The following is a 15,134-nucleotide window of genomic DNA, read 5'->3' as shown; positions in this document are numbered from 1 at the left end:
ACACCTCTGGAGCAGGTCAGACTTAAACCTGGACCTCCCAGTACAGGGGGAGGGGAACTGCCACTGTGCTACAAGAGGGCCCTCAAGAATTCTGCCCCTAATTTACAGCCTATCCAACTTTGGCACCCTCAACCATCCCATTGTTTTTCAGTCTTCTGAGTTTGGTTTCCGTGCTTCCTGTTGTCCATTTGCTTCACATTTGGAAGCAGTGTTGTCAACCATCTTGGCCTATTCTCTAGAAGTCTATAGTTCACCCTTTTGCTTCTCCTCTATCTTTTATAGAACCAAAGTTTTTGAGTAAACCTTCAATTGGCAATCAGTTATCCCAATGAAGGTACACTTCCATTCCTTCCTTCATCCCAAGTACCATGAAATATTCTATTAAAGTTAAAATTTAAATTGTTAATAAGGTGAGATAATTGAGCTTTGACAGCTGCATTACACAATTGTTTTGTTTTTTAAGATGCTTTCGTAGGATATAGGCACCACTGATTGGGTCATCATATATTGCCTATCTGTAATTCCCCTGGAGCAGGTGGTGAAGAGCTGCCACCTTGAACTGCTGCATTCCATTTGTTGTAGGTGACTCGGGATGCTTTTGAGGGAGGGAATTAGAGTATTTTGACCCAGTGACGCTGAAAGAATGGCAATATGTTTCCAACTCAGGTTGGTGAGTGGCTTGGAGTGAAACCTTTGGGTGGTGGTGGCCCCATGTATCTACTGCCCTTGTTCTTCTGGATAGTGCTGGTCATGTGTTTGGAAGGTCTTGCCTAAGAAGCATTGGTGAATTTTCACAGTGCATATTGCAGATGGTGCGCACTTCTGACAGTTGGTGGTGGGCAAAATTAATGTTTTTTGGATGTAGTGCCAGTCATGTGGGCCATTTTGTCCTGGATGGTGTCAAACCTTCTTGGTGTTGTTGGAGTTGCGCTCATCCAGACTAGTGGGGAGTATTCCATCGCACTCCTGATTTGTGCCTTGCAGACGGTGAACAGGCTTTGGTGAGTCTGGAGGTGTTACTTGCTGCAGAAGCCCCTAGCTTTTGCTTTGCTGTTATAGCCACATTATATGGCTAGTCCAGTTCAGTTTCTTGTTAATGATAACCTCAGGATGTTGCAGGTGGGGAAATTCAACAATGGTAATATCATTGAATTTCAAAGGGTGATGGTCACTTGTGTGGCATGAATGTTACTTGCCATTTGTCAGCCCAAACCTGGATATTATCCAGGTCTTGCTGCATTTAGACATGGACTCATTTCGGTATCTGAGTCGTCGTGGATGATGTTGAATCATCAGTGAACATCTCCACTTCTCGTCTCATAACAGAGGGAAGATATAATGTGAAGCAGCTGAAGATGGTTCTGGGAGACTGAGTTGACTGAGTTTCATCTTCAACAATGACAATCATCTTTTTTTCTAGCTTAACTTCAACCAGCAGAATTTTTCCCCTGATTCTGACTGTCGTTTTACCAAACTTAAGTTACTGCTAGCTCTGTTGAAGACCCCTTTCATTACTTTACTGATGATGGACAGTAATTAGCCAGTTTGGATTCTCCTGTAATTGTCCACAGAACCTCTTGGGTAATCTTCTACATTTGTCAGATGGATACCAGTATTGTAGCTGTACAGGAACAGCTTAAATATATGCTTAATAATAGCTTAGTTGTAAGTTTAGCCTCATGTCGATACCTTGAATTTGATCTTTGTATAACTGAAACAAGTACAACGAATATTTATTTGCTGGTACCAAACTGATGTATTGCCTTAAAAAAAAGTACTTTTTTTAAAGTTTTGTATGTTGCAATTATCAGCACAATTTGCAGGAATAACAATTCGAGTTGGAAACAGACATTTATAATGAATGGGTGGAGAGTGCTGATTGGTTGGCAAGTGGACTTTGATTGGTTAAGGTCTTGCCATGGAGAATGCACCCATTAATGCTGTTTGACAGTTGATTGCCATGCTTTGTTTAAGTTTTAAACCAAGGGGCCCTGTTGTGGTGCAGTGGTAGTGTTCCTACTCCTGGACAGGGAGGCCTAGATTCAAGTCCCACATGCTCCAGAGGTATGTAATAACAGGTTGATTAGAAAGATAGGTTAAATAAGAAAAAAACCAAGCCAATTGACTTTGAAATTAGTTGCCATGCTATTGCCTCCAGGCGTTTGTTTTTTCTGTAAATTATGTCCGGTAAATTTGATCTACCGAAGAATCCAGTCACAGTGACAGCATACCCAGGCATCGTACTCCAGCTGTTATAATTTAATGATGCAAAATAATATTGACTGAAAATGGTGGGTGCTTTAGAGTTGCAACCTGATGCTGATCAGCTTGTCTAATCAGCAACGTTGCCTGATCAAGCAGCAGTTAAATTCTGGGATCTTTTGGCAGTGTCTAGCGTTTAAAGGAATAGACAAGCTTAAACAGTGTCCTATCTTAACAGCTGAGTCATTAAAATATTTTAATCATTTGTGGCTACTGGAGACCATTAAAGTGTATTATTCTTACCTGGCCCCTATTTATCTTGTTGTATAAGAATCTCCTGCAATGGCTTTACTCAACAGAGTTTCAGGAATGATATTCTCACACTCCTGCTCCTAGCATTGTAATAAATATGGAAACTGGAGACAAGTGGTTGAAGGGCTGCTTTCTGCCGATGATACCACTTCAATCCACCCTTCCCCCTTGTAGAGCTGTAACTTTTCTCGAATGTACTTAGTTCCTTGGAATGGTCTGAAACTGCATCAGCTGGCATGAGTCAACCACTTTGGACAGGATGATTTTTCATATGATACTGGCAGTACTTTCCTCAGTGAGATTCTTGCCTTAAGAAAAGTCACTGGATGGAGAAAATATTTCAACCATCTAAGCCAGGCTTGTTAGCATTTAAGTTTCCCACTATTGATATCTATTGGTCATTATCGAAAGCCAACAGTAACTGTGCAGTCCTTCCTTTTGATCATAGTGAGGTGTTGCTTGAATTGTAAAAGTATAGATGAGTGAAAACTTAAATATTCAATGGATTTCACTAGAGAATAAAGAACAAACAAAGAACAAAGAAAATTACAGCACAGGAACAGGCCCTTCGGCCCTCCAAGCCTGCGCCGATCCAGATCCTCTATCTAAACCTGTCGCCTATTTTCCAAGGATCTGTATCCCTCTGTTCCCTGCCCATTCATGTATCTGTCTAGATACATCTTAAATGACGCTATCGTGCCCGCCTCTATCACCTCCGCTGGCAACGTGTTCCAGGCACCCACCACCCTCTGCGTAAAGAACTTTCCACGCATATCTCCCTTAAACTTTTCCCCTCTCCCCTTGAAATCGTGACCCCTAGTAATTGAGTGCCCCACTCTGGGGGGAAAAAGCTTCTTGCTATCCACCCTGTCTATACCTCTCATGATTTTGTAGACCTCAATCAGGTCCCCCCTCAACCTCCGTCTTTCTAATGTAAATAATCCTAATCTACTCAACCTCTCTTCATAGCTAGCGCCCTCCATACCAGGCAACATCCTGGTGAACCTCCTCTGTGCCCTCTCCAAAGCATCCACATTCTTTTGGTAATGTGGTGACCAGAACTGTATGCAGTATTCCAAATGTGGTCGAACCAAAGTCCTATACAACTGTAACATGACCTGCTAACACATGTACTCAATACCCCGTCCGATGAATGAAAGCATGCCGTATGCCTTTTTGACCACTCTATCGACCTGCATTGCCACCTTCAGGGTACAATGGACCTGAACACCCAGATCTCTCTGTGTATCAATTTTCCCCAGGGCTTTTCCATTTACCGTAGAGTTCACTCTTGAATTGGATCTTCCAAAATGCATCACCTCGCATTTGCCTGGATTGACCTCCATCTGCCATTTCTCCGCCCAGCTCTCCAATCTATCTATATTCTGCTGCATTCTCCGACAGTCCCCTTCACTATCTGCTACTCCACCAATCTTAGTGTCATCTGCAAACTTGCTAATCAGACCATCTATATCTTCCTCCAGATCATTTATGTATATCACAAACAACAGTAGTCCCAACACGGATCCCTGTGGATCACCACTGGTCACAGTTCTCCATTTTGAGAAACTCCCTTCCACTACAACTCTCTGTCTCCTGTTGCCCAGCCAGTTCTCTGTCCATCTAGCTAGTACACCCTGAACCCCATGCGACTTCACTTTCTCCATCAGCCTACCATGGGGAACCTTATCAAACGCCTTACTGAGGTCCATGTATATGACATCCACAGCCCTTCCCTCATCTATCGACTTTGTCACTTCCTCAAAGAATTCTATCAATTTGGTAAGACATGACCTTCCCTGCACAAAACCATGTTGCCTATCACTAATAAGCCCATTTTCTTTCAAAAGTAAATAGATCCTATCCCTCAGTATCTTCTCCAGCAGCTTCCCCACCACTGACGTCAGGCTCACCGGTCTATAATTACTTGCTACCCTTCTTAAACAAGGGGACAACATTAGCAATTCTCTAGTCCTCCGGGACCTCACCCACGCTCCGGGGATGCTGCAAAGATATCTGTTAAGGCCCTAGCTATTTCCTGTCTCGCTTCCCTCAGTGTCCTGGGATAGATCCCATCTGGACCTGAGGACTTGTCCACCCTAATGCCTTTTAGAATATCCAATACTTGCCCCCTCCTTATGCCGACTTGACCGAGAGTAATCAAACATCTATCCCTAACCTCAACATCCATCATGTCCCTCTCCTCAGTGAATACCGACGCAAAGTACTCATTAAGAATCTCACTCATTTTCTCTGACTCCTCGCGTAACTTCCCTCCTTTGTCCTTGAGTGGGCCAACCCTTTCTCTAGTTACCCTCTTGCTCCTTATGTAGGAACAAAAGGCTTTGGGACTTTCCTTAACCCTGTTTGCAAAAGATATTTCATGACCCCTTTTAGCCCTCTTAATTCCTCGTTTCAGATTGGTCCTACTTTCCCGATATTCTTCCAAAGCTTTGTCTGTTTTCGGTTGCCTAGACCTTATGTATGCTTCCTTTTTCCTCTTTGCTAGTCTCACAATTTCACCTGTCATCCATGGTTCCCTAATCTTGCACTTTCTATCCCTCGTTTTCACAGGGACATGTCTGTCCTGCACTCTAATCCACCTCTCTTTAAAAGCCTCCCACATATCAAATGTGGATTTACCCTCAACAGCTGCTCCCAATCCATATTCCCCAGCTCCTGCTGAATTTTGCCATAGTTGGCCTTTCCCCAATTCAGCACTCTTCCTTTAGGACCACTCTCGTCTTTGTCCATGAGTATTCTAAAACTTACGGAATTGTGATCGCTATTCCCAAAGTAATCCCCTACTGAAACTTCAACCACCTGGCCAGGCTCATTCCCAGACACCAGGTCCAGTATGGCCCCTTCCCGAGTTGGACTATTTACATACTGCTCTAGAAAACCCTCCTGGATGGTCCTTACAAATTCTGCTCCATCTAAATCCCTAACACTAAGTGAATCCCAGTCAATGTTGGGAAACTTAAAATCTCCCATCACCACCACCCTGTTGCTCCTACATCTTTCCATAATCTGTCTACATATTTGTACCTCTATCTCACGCTCGCTGTTGGGAGGCCTGTAGTACAGCCCCAACATTGTTACCGCACCCTTCCTATTTCTGAGCTCTGCCCATATTGCCTCACTGCTTGAATCCTCCGTAGTGCCCTCCCCAGCTATTTAGGCCCCAGCTATTTCCTCTCTCGCTTCCCTCAGTAACTTGGGATAAAAGCCTCCCACATATCAAATGGGGATTTACCCTCAACAGCTGCTTCCAATCCACATTCCCCAGCTCCTGCTGAATTTTGCTATCCTCTTTGACCAGTAATACAACTCCTCCACCCTTTTTATCTCCTTCTCTATCCTGCCTGAAGCATCTATATCCTGGGATATTTAGTTGCCAATCTTGCCCTTCCCTCAACCAAGTCTCAGTAATAGCAATAACATCATACTCCCAGGTACTAATCCAAGCCCTAAGTTCATCTGCCTTACTGACTACACTTCTCGCATTAAAACAAATGCACCTCAGACCACCTGTCCCTTTGTGTTCATCATCTGCTCTCTGCCTACTCGTCCCCTTAGTCACAGACTTCAATATTTAGTTCCTTACAGGCTTTAGTTACTACCTCCTTACTGTGCACTAACCTCCTCATTTGGTTCCCATCCCCCTGCTACATTAGTTTAAATAGGGAAGTGGCAACCTCATTTTCATTTTAGCCAAATAGTTACACACATGGAATATGAAAGACATTAATGTCTGGCATCTCTGCCCTCCAACTGATGACAAATTCACCTTCCTTTTGTCAAATGAAACTACAAAAAAAAATTGGGTGAAGAAACAAAATATGAGGTACACATCAGCAAATGATGACACAGTTTACTGCTTTGAAAATGTTAATCTGAAAAGTGTGATTAAGTATGAATGTGAAGTGTACGCTAATAAGCTTATTTTAAGTGTAGCCCTTTAATGTTAAGCTCGTTTTTAAAGGTAAGCTATAAAACATAAGACTTTTCTCTTTTTCAGGTTCTGCATTTTCTTTTCTAAAGTAAAATTTGAACATCAGAATGGTTCGATCTAACTCCCGATCTCATTCATCGAGATCAAGATCTCGTTCTCGATCCAGCTCTAGATCGAGGTCTCATTCTAGATCACGTTCCAGGAAAAAACGATATAGGTAATCATTTTGGATGCTGGTTACATTTTGATGCAAGATCCATAATTTTTAATGTGTTTTTACAAAATGTTTTGATGGACTTTCATGTTGGTATCAATTGATGTTTTATTGCAAACTTGGTTTATGTGTTTAAGAATAATCAGAACTGTAGGGCACAAAAGATTTGTGAAATTTTCTTAACAAAGTGCTTTCGCAGAGTGAGGGTGTGGATACTAGGAATGGAATGGCTTTGCACGTTCAAGGCTCAGAATCCAGCTTTCAAATCAGACAAAGTACAAGCAGGTCTGATTTCAAAATTTCATGCCTATTCTGCAATGTGTATAATCTACTGCAAAGTTTTTTGCTCTCTCAAAAACAATGGAAGTATAATTAACAATTACTTTTTAAAACCAAAGTGCAGAATTATTTGAAATATTGAAATGTTAACATGTGGTAGGAAAAGCCAGCAATATTATACTAAACGGAACATTTTTTTTCAGGCACCAAATATTTGCAAAATGGAACAACTACCCAGTCTTTTAAAAATCTATGATTGTACCACATTTCATTGCAATTACAGGTGACTCCATTAATTAGTGGTTCGTTTTACGCTTGGAATTCAATCAGCAAAGACTTGGGTTAAGTCTGATTACTATAAATTGCTGCAATCTCAGTTGATGAGCATTGATTCAAATCCAGAGCCCAAAAGTGAAAGCCTCGTCGTGCTTCATATCATAACTTTCAAGAATTTCCATTGACACACATTATTTCTTTACATTGCAGTTTTTACAGTTTCAATTTTTTCTGTAATACAGGCATATTTTTTTGAATTTGGTGTCTGTGGAGAGATATCCGTACGATAGCTTTTGTTAACTGTATGAATGGTTTTACCATAACGTTCCTCATGTTACTTTTTACATTTGCTCCTAAACTTTGGAATTAATTGTGACTAACTTTTTTTTTTGGGGCAGTTTTGTAATTTGAAGTATTATGCAAACCCTATTACTGACTAAATTTATTCTCTTGTTCAGAGATGGAAGAAGCAAGCTCCTTTACAAATTAATTTTTTGGTGTAACTTGAAAGGTTATGCAATCCTAATTGCAGTGTCTCATTTCCAGGTCTGAACAATAAGTAGTGCTGCAATTTGTTAAAGGTTCAAAAAAAATTCAATATAAAAATAGTTAAATATTTTGAAAAACGTAATAGTGTTTGATCTTCATTTTAATCATCATTTTGAAGGCATTGTACTCACTAGTTACAAGAAAGGGTAAGAACAATAACAATCAAACGAAAGGCTGCATTTGATGGAATAAAAAACCCTCCAGGTGACATTTGTATTATTGGGTTTGTGTTTCTTTGAAAGAGTACAGAAATATTTTGAGGAGCATATAGAGTATAATTGCTCAGGATTAAAACTTGATTCAATTTCTGTAACAAATCCAGTAACATAGGTCTTAGTCAGCTGCCTTTCTTCTGTCTTTGTTTTTCTTTCAGAAGTTGGATTTTGAAGATTGAGTGGGTTGAGTAGACTCCATCATTAAAGACAAAAAAGCTTTCATTTATATAGCAACTTAATACGTCTGTCAAACATCTCAAAGCACTTCTCTTGCAATGAACCTCCTTTTTTGAAGTGCAGTGACTTATGTAGGCAAATACGACATCCCTTTTGTACACGACAAGATCCAGGAACAGCAGCGAGATGAATGGCAGCTAACCTGATAGGGAAAATTGTATGTAGTCTGGAAGGAATGAGCTGGGTTGGTTGAATAGTATATGTTCTTAAAGTCAAATACATTGTAGTTTGGTTAAAAGCCTTGGTGTATTTTTTGAATATGTTTCACAATTTATTTGAATTGATTTTTCAGCATATTGAAAGGAAATGGTCTCCAGAATATTCCAGTTGATATTGAGGAATGCATTGGAAGAATGTTTACTTGAATGTTTAGAGTGGTTTAGTTGCTTTTAATCAAATTTCTCTGTACTCTGGCACTGTTTCTGTGATCTTTTAACTTTTTGTAGCTTGAGAGTTAAAAGGGGGAAAAAATTTTATACACTTATGAGCTTGAATATCTTTAAGTTGACCAACGTATAATGCAATGGAAAACTTATTGTATTATAATTCACATTGCTTTTTGTGATCTGAACTACTTATGGGATAAATAGTGATGTTTGTTGTGACACTTCTTTTGTGGATTCTCTCAGTTCTAGATCTCGTTCCAGATCCTATTCACGATCTCGCAGTAGAGATCGGAACTATTCAAGAGATTATCGGGATTATCGTGGTAATAGAGGAATGAGACGCCCTTATGGCTATCGTGGAAGAGGGAGAGGATATTATCAAGGAGGGCCACGATATTATCGAGGTGGTTATAGACTAAACTGGCAGAATCGAAGGCAGTCTCGTAGTCCACGACGAGGCCGTTCAAGGTCAAGAACACCAAAACGTAGATCCATATCTCAACGATCCAGAAGTCGATCTCGACAATCACACCGATCGTCCTCTGCTAGGTCACGTGGCTCATCGTCTTCCCGTTCCTCATCACGCCACAGCAGATCCCCAGTGGCTTCTAAACGACGCAGGTCCCTGGACAAACGTGGAAAGAAAGCAGAAGGGACAGTTTCTCAAGATGAATCAGGAAAGATCAAGCAAACAGAAAAATCTGTGACAGATGTGAAATATGAATCTGATTCTACTAAGGTGCATAGTGAGTTTCGTAAAACTCCTCCAGTTCGAAGTGAGAGTTGGGCAGGACTTTCAACATACAATGACAATAGTCCAAGGTCTCATCATAGTCTGTCTTCACTTCCCAGCCCAACTAGTCTCAGTCCAACACGTTCTGTTCCTTCCCGTCATAGTTTGTTGCAAGCTGTGCCACCTAGGCTGAGCTCATCACAAGTAAGTCCACCATCCTCCAGTTTGCAGCACACTCCTGAACAGCATAGCTCCTCTGGGCATAGTGCATCCCAATACAGTCCTTCTCAGTGTAGTCCAATACGAAAAAGCCCTACAAAAATTGTTTCAGTTCAACACAGTGTTCCAAAGGAAGATGTTCGACTGAAACTGTCTGCCTTTTCTGGTGATACTGTGGACCAAGAGCTCCTTAAAGCCAAGTACCTAAAAAGGTAAGTGGTTTCCACTATTGCCTTCTGAAGACAATTTTTGTTCTCAACAGTCGTTTAAATTCTGAAGTGTACTTTTAGAATATGTGTGTTCAAAAAATTATTTGAAGAAACCAACTATCTAAAAGTTTCATCCCATTTCCCAGATCTGCACCCCCCAAAAAAAAATCATCCCACACACACTTTCCCAACTCAATCCCCAAGTCCTTCCAGCTATGTTAAATTTGTTGGACTCCCTTTGCCTTCAGCTGTCCAGCAAAGCCCTTGCCCATGTTCCAAAGTACTGCCCATGCAGTAAACGTACCTTGCTTATGTTTCCAGAGGTGTTTTTCAGGATCAGCATGGTGCTCGGCTTTATTCCCCACTTCCACATGTTGTGAGGATAAGATGAGTTTTTATGGAACAGTTGTGGAGTGGGACATCTTATGTGACTGTACTGTAGAGAAAGACAGTATGCACCTTGCTTGGTCGTGCCTGGGGAAAGCGAGTCAGTGTATTGGTACTTTGCCCAATTGGTTTCTAGATGGAGAGACGCAGTGAGTGTTGGCATCTCTCCTGAACTTGCGAGAGAGAATTGGCCCAGAAAGTAAGATATTTTTACACATTTGCCATGTATCTTATCCTACTTAAAATTTTTTTTAAAAAATTCACCGCTCTCCTCTGCTAGTTGAAAATAGCACTGAAACTAAACCCAAGCACTGGCTATCAAATAAGAGAATGAGGTGGATGCTTTATTGTAAAACTTTATGGTAATGTTAAAGTATTGAAAACTTTATCCTTTCGTAGAAAAAGTGAGAAGGTCATAAATCAACACAGATATCCCTTAAATCAATGAATTAAAACAACCTTCATCTTTCCAGTCTGTGTTATAAATTTTATTGCCTTCATGTACAAATTATGCTATGACTAATCTATTTTACATGCAATGGACCAAATTTCTAGTGCTTGTTGTAGCTTCTTTCACTTTCATTGCCCAAAATCAAAACAAAATTGGTAACTTAAGTTTTACATTTTTGCATGAAACAGTCTATACTCTCGTGCAGCATGGCCTGAATAATATTCAGGCTTGGATCAAAAAGAGACCAGAAATATTCATACCATGTAAGTGCTAGCTAGGCATTGACCATCTTAAACAAGAGATAATCTATTCTCCCACAATTCTGAAACCAGCAAGTTACCTGAATGGGGCAGATGGTGATGTATTGGTTATGTTACTGCAGTATTAAGTTGGAGACACAGGCTAATGATCTGAGTTCATATCCCACTGTGATAGTTGATGGAATTTTCATTTAATTTAAATATAATGTAAATAAGGGCTCTCTTGTGGCACAGAGGTAGAGTCCCTACCCCTATACTAGGAGGCCCAGGTTCAAACCCATTTGTTCTAGAGGTGTGTAATAACATTGCTGAGCAGCTGATAATAATCAAATTTTAATTCAAGTTTAGCTGTTGTCAGTTCCACTTTGTTATCACCATTATTATGATGTTGTAAAAACCCATCTTATTCCCTAATTTTATCAATATGTTCAAGGAGTCAGGGGAAACAAGTGGTGAGTTGATGTGTCAGATTAATACTTACCCCTGAGTTAGACTAGGTTTTTAAATCTTAAACTTTTCCAGGGTACCTATAAGCTTAATTGAAGGGGAACCTTCCAAATTCTCTGATTTCAATGGATCGTTTTGGAGAGTTCCAAATGCAGAATTTGCCCATTGCAATCTTCAATTTCCTGTGCAGTTCCCACAGAGTCTGCAATGTCTGGGATTCTACAGAGTCCGAGTGCGCAATCCAGTTAGCGCTGATACAGCAACTATCTGGTCTTTGGAATATCTGGGCCATTATCTCCAATTCTAGGCACCACACATAAGAAATTATGTAAAGACTTTTCAGCAGGCGCAGAAAAGACTTACAGGAATGGTTCCACGAATGAAGGATTTCAGTAATATGGAAAAATTGCCAAAGCAGTGTTTGTTCTCCTTAATGGAGAATGTCTAGAGGAATTTTTGTAATTATGTTCAAAATCAGGCAAGGCCTAGACAGAGTAGATAAGAGAAACTGTACACACTGAAGGATGGTTTGTGAAGTGGTGGTCGCAGATTCAAAATGATTATAATGAATGGTTTTTATTCACATATTTTACAGTAAGAATGCAATAAAATACAGTGAAAAGCTTTCATTTGTCAAGATGATCTGGTGCCATTTTGAATAATTCAAGAATAAGGAAAAAATATTAAATGATAACATAAGGGAAAACATATTTTATGCTGCAAATTGGTAGGATCCAGAATTCACTGCCTGAGAAGGTGGTGGAGACACATTTGCTCATGGTTTTCAAAAGAGGATTTGGACAAACATCTGGAGAGAGAGAACATTGCACATAGAGGTGGGACTGGTTAAATTGATTTTGTGCAATGGTAATTACCCTCTATTTGCTCTGCTTTTCTTTTTGCTATTAACTTACTGAATTGATTCTAAACTTGCTAAGTGCTGATATCTGTGATCAAAATTCATCTTGATACTTTTGGTTTTGACCTGATTTGAGAAATTGGAGATGCCAGTAAATCATCAAGTATAGAAATTAGACCAAATGAACCAAAGAATTCCTATAAATAGCATTAAATTATATTTTGAAAAAGGAATTTTTTTAACTTACCTGAATTTTTCTTGTAGACTGAAAGCATGAGAGAAGTGATGATTAATGTTGACTTAAGAACATTTTGTTCTTTAACAGACACTAATTCCTGTTTCATTAGCAATCAAGCTTTTTAATAAGTCAGACTTTAAAATATGCAGATTTTTTTTGTTGAATTTCTTATTGTTTTTATCTTGTAAATAGGTATGCCGAGGATGAGGAGAATAGGACCTTTGTGTTGGACAGAGGAGATGGAAGAGAGAAAGATACTCAAAAAGAAAGAGGACTGGAGAAAGATAAGGCAAGGGGGAGGGAATGGGGTGATAAAGGAATAGACTATAGTAGTTCTAAAGGTGAGTACTTTAGAAAAGAAGCAGAAAAAATGCCATATTTAACGGAGTCCCCAGAAAGGCACAGACAGTGTGTTGTGGATGCAATATCTGATGAATTAGATCATTACAGACCTAAATATCAGTACAGTGTGACCAATCAAGCAGAGAAGGAAAAGGGTTATGGAACGGAGTCTCATTGGGATTTTGACTATGAAGAAAGTAAATATAAAACAAAAATTGTAGTCAAAGGAACAAAAGACCATGAAAGGTATGAAGATGAGAGGTCTTACAAATTTAATGTGGCTAGCTTTTCATCTAGTGCAGCAAAAGAGAAACTTAGGGAAGAAGACAAATATGCAGAGAAAAAATATGAGGAAAGAGCAGCACCAAAGAAAGAACCTGTATCACCTGAGCCAGTGAAAGGTGAAACATTCAAAGAGCTGTATGATCCAAGCTCCTCACTCCCGCAGCAGAAGAACACAGATGTTCGAGAAAGGGACAAAACGTCTTTCACAGAGGAAAGTCCACCCAGAATAAAACCTCTAGCCACTACATCCTGTCAGCCTGAAGTGAAATTGAAAATGACTGCACCCCATTTTGAAGACTCTGTACGGTAAGTTGCTGCTTTTCTTTGTGTTGTTTGTTTGTTGAATTTGCCTTTCTTGTTGATTTATCACTTAGTCATAGATGCAATTAGTTTATTCCCTCCTTTTTATATCTTGTTTGCAATTGAGATTAGTAAAACTAATTGATTATAAATAATATTTTTGAGTGATTTAATAGTGATCATTTACAAAAATTCATTTTGTACTTAAAAATGTCACAAATGAATACCACGTGATCACAGTAAAAACACATGTAATCTGTTGATTTTAGATTTGAATTATTCAGCACCTTTTGTCTTTGCCATTCAGCTCTGTCTCTTATGACACAATGGTACAGTCCTTATCTCTGGGCCAGAAAGTTGGGATTTAAGTGTCTCCTGCCACAGATGTATCACAACATGTCCAAACAGGTTGATTAAAAATATTAAAACAAAATTGACAGAGCTCCCAAGAATAGATTTCCTGGCTTGACATGTCAAAAATTACTTGCAGACAAATTGAGTTAATTTTGAAATCTAATGGGTACAGAATTAGTCCATCATAACATCACAATTGTAAGATGTATCATGGTTGAACACTTGCCTTTCCCTCCCACCTCGCAGCTCTCAAACCACCTTACAGACATATCGTCTTGATGATGTATGAAAAGCAGTAAGCACCAAGGACCAGTGTAGGGAAACAAAATTGGCTTGTAAGAATCCTCTCTGACTGGCTTTGGCGAAGGGTATCTCTTCAGGAAATTGAGAGTTTAGATTATTTTTCCATAAAGAGAATTATCTCCTATATAGTGTGATTTTAGCTCCGGTTATGTACTAGTTCACCTCTGTTTTTGAAGACGACAGACAACAGTCAATGGTGTGTTTTGGAGGTTCTCAATTGTCAAAGGAATGGAGAACTGCTAAGCCCATGTCTTCTGGTCGTTACCAATCTGTAAAATTGGAATTAGCTATGCATAGGAAAGCTATTCAGTCATTAGACCTTTTGGAACAAAATGTAGTTTCATTTCATTTAGAAAATATGTCTTGGGTCAAACAAGACTTTGGAAGGCATCATAAGCCAAGGGAAATGAGTGTTATTTCACGTTTGTTTTGATTTTATGAAATGAGTTAGAGTCCAGTTGTAGTAGCATAGCTGATTTTGCTCACTTAGTGCAGAGATGTGAATTCAAATTCTACCGTGGAATAAATGTGGAATTTAAATTCAGTATTTTAAATAAACCTGGAATTAAAATATAATTTCAATAATGGTGACCACAAAATTAATGGATTATTATAAAACTATAAATGGTTTGCTATATCATTTAAGAAAGGAGACCTGGCTACCTTTACCTAGTCTGGCCTATATGGCTTAGGGAGGCAGTGATGGTGGCGGAATGATAATATCCAGAACCCTAGGTTAATGTTCTGGGATATGGGTTTGAATCTCAGCACAGCAGATGATGACATTTGACTTCAATGAAAGTCTGGAATCAAACAAAATGCTGTTTTAATGGCGACCATGTAACTACTGTTGATTATTGTTTTAAATAAGTTCTGCCTCTCTGTCCTTTGGATCCACAGCAATGTGGTTGACTCTTCATTGTCCTCAACTGGCAAAGTAAACCACATAGTTCAAGGATAATAAGGGATGGACAATAAATGTTGGCCCAAACACTAATGCTGATATCCCACGAATGAATTTTAAAAAAGTGACTCTGGATTCCCTTTGAAATGGTGCATCGAAACCACTAGACTGGACTGCACCTGTTTGAGGATGGCTTACACTCCAGGACAATCAGTGAT

General features: G+C 39.5%; 1 protein-coding gene across 12 annotated transcripts in view; it reads left to right on the top strand.

The window, feature by feature from the left end:
* LOC109936392 (bcl-2-associated transcription factor 1) overlaps positions 1 to 15,134 on the top strand; it is a 72,309-nt gene that overhangs the window by 12,893 nt on the left and 44,282 nt on the right. For all 12 annotated transcript variants that reach the window (XM_048596498.1, XM_048596501.1, XM_048596497.1 and 9 more), the window contains 3 exons: positions 6,536 to 6,686; positions 8,869 to 9,789; positions 12,621 to 13,361. In XM_048596498.1, coding sequence (XP_048452455.1) covers positions 6,577 to 6,686; positions 8,869 to 9,789; positions 12,621 to 13,361 — 1,772 coding nt within the window. In that variant the 5' untranslated portion in view covers positions 6,536 to 6,576. The remainder of the gene's footprint in view (positions 1 to 6,535; positions 6,687 to 8,868; positions 9,790 to 12,620; positions 13,362 to 15,134) is intronic.

Source organism: Rhincodon typus, chromosome 5 (assembly GCF_021869965.1).
Source record: "Rhincodon typus isolate 14 chromosome 5, sRhiTyp1.1, whole genome shotgun sequence".
Classification (NCBI taxonomy): Eukaryota; Metazoa; Chordata; class Chondrichthyes; order Orectolobiformes; family Rhincodontidae; genus Rhincodon; species Rhincodon typus.
Note: the sequence above shows the minus strand (reverse complement) of the source record. Positions and strands in the feature narration are given on the sequence as shown.